The 2,212-nt window shown below is 52.9% G+C and overlaps 1 protein-coding gene across 1 annotated transcript; it reads left to right on the top strand.

Moving 5' to 3' along the window:
* Positions 1-876: 876 nt before the first annotated feature.
* Positions 877-1,815, top strand: LOC131293858 (uncharacterized). The gene has a single exon (XM_058321909.1). It carries the CDS (start codon positions 877-879, stop codon positions 1,813-1,815), a length of 939 nt encoding a protein of 312 aa, XP_058177892.1.
* The last annotated feature ends 397 nt before the right edge of the window (positions 1,816-2,212 follow it).

The following is a 2,212-nucleotide window of genomic DNA, read 5'->3' as shown; positions in this document are numbered from 1 at the left end:
ATTTTCTTCTATTCCTTCTACACATTCTCATGTCTCGAGCTGTTACGCGGAATTGAACCGCGTTGTTTCCACTCCGGCCTCTGCGCACCTACCGCAAGACCGTCGCTCTTTGTTGAGAACGGTGCGCTAAAGGCCCAATATATATCTAGTGTGTAGTCGTTTGTATGGACTGTATGGGAATGCATCGGTATACGCTCAACCCGCTCTAGCCATTTAAACCTCTCGCGGAGCGAATTCATATGGCTACCGCGTTTCGGTTTTTGCTCTTCATTTAGCGATCGCTTGCGCTGCGTACGTATGCATGAATGACCGCTCGCGCTGGGTATACCCGTACGGGTACCGTACGTCCGTATTCGACCGCGCTGGGTATTCGACTGGTCTACGATTGCTCGCGCTGGGTTTTCGATCGCTCGCGCTGGGTCTTCGAAGACCCGATCGCGCAGGGCATTTAAACTTCGTACCGTATTGCATTGCGCATGCGCACTTGATGACTTCACACATGAGGGTTCGGCTAGCCAATCACAAAAATCGATTTTTCAGTTCGGATCGGCTGCCGCGGAAACAGATGGGCGCGGTAAGGAGAGATTTCTGGCGGTGGCGGGACGGGAGAATTTCTGCGTTGGTGTAAAAGAGACAAGGCTATCACCATCTCGCTCTTGCCCATTGAATTCCCTATCTCCACCCGAAGCTAGTGATGGTAGGGTAGCCGCCATCGACATCGCAGCCGGACGAGTGCTGACGATAGTGAGAAGTGCACCCGCCATCGCACCGAAGTCGCCGCCATCTTCCTCGCGTGCACCCGCCATCGCACCGAAGTCGCCGCCTGCACACAACTAAGGTAGGATCCATCCGTTTTAATTCGACTAACCAACGAGGATGATGCGTAGCCCGCCGTTTCCACCGGGTACAGCAGAAACCCCCACCGCGTCGATAGCCCCTGAAATCGGATTTATAGCCCCTGGCCCACCAACAATCGAGTCACACTTCTCGCGCGATTCCTCTACCGACCCGCCGGAATTTCAAGTGGAGATTGTGAATACAATGCGCCTCAAGCCACCCGAATTGGATACAACCGATATCCACACCTTTTTCTACGCTTCGGAAAATTGGTTTGACGCATGGAATATCGCTCCGAGCCACCACGTCAAACGGTTCAATATACTGAAGACACAAATACCGACGCGAATCCTCCCTCAGCTGCGCCATCTTCTCGATAACGTGCCCAACGCTGACCGCTACGAAGCTGCGAAAAGGACAATCGTCCAACATTTCGAGGAGTCGCAACGCAGCCGCTTACACCGATTGTTATCCGATATGAACCTCGGCGATCGGAAACCGTCCCAACTGCTAGCCGAAATGCGACGCACGGCAAACGGAGCAATCTCAGACTCCATGTTGGTTGACCTCTGGATAGGACGTTTACCGCCATACATACAATCCGCGGTGATCGCCGTCTCGCCAGACGTTGAAGATAAGGCAAAGGTGGCCGATTCCGTCCTAGATTCGTTCGCTTTGTACCACCAAACGGGTGCATACCAACAGGTGTCGGAGGTTCGAAATGGGGAAGTGGACCGCCTCACGAGACAAGTAGCAGAATTGACGCAGCGTTTAGACACCGTGCTGGAACAATTGAATCGAGGTCGCAACCGGTCTCGATCACGTACCCGAATGCAGCCCGCCCAATCTACTAGTAGCGTCGAAAACGACTTGTGTTACTACCACCAGCGTTACGGTCAACAAGCTCGCAACTGCCGAGCCCCGTGCTCGTTTGTTAACCGTCAACAACGGAATAATGCATCGTCGTCGTCGGCGTGACAATCTGCGGGAGACGTTCAGCAGCAACCAGTCCACTCTATTTCATCGACAACTCATCGCCTCGTCATAGTGGACCGAAAAACGAACCAACCATTTTTAATAGATACTGGTGCCGACGTCTCCGTAATCCCACGAGATATCAGCTGTGCTCTCCATAAACCGTCATCCATAAAACTTTTCGCCGCGAACAACACGCCAATCACGGTATACGGTGAGTCGCTTCGTACGTTGGATCTGGGTTTGCGACGAAATTTCCTGTGGAATTTTGTGATCGCCGACGTGGGTACAGCTATTATTGGCGCCGATTTCTTCGAATATTTTCACCTATTAGTCGACCTACGACGCAGATGCCTTGTAGACGCCATCACTAACCTCCGCACGCCCGGCGCCACAGACT

Source organism: Anopheles ziemanni, chromosome 2 (genome assembly GCF_943734765.1).
Source record: "Anopheles ziemanni chromosome 2, idAnoZiCoDA_A2_x.2, whole genome shotgun sequence".
Lineage (NCBI taxonomy): Eukaryota > Metazoa > Arthropoda > Insecta > Diptera > Culicidae > Anopheles > Anopheles ziemanni.
The sequence above is the reverse complement of the archived record's forward strand: the minus strand, read 5'-3'. Positions and strand labels throughout refer to the sequence as shown.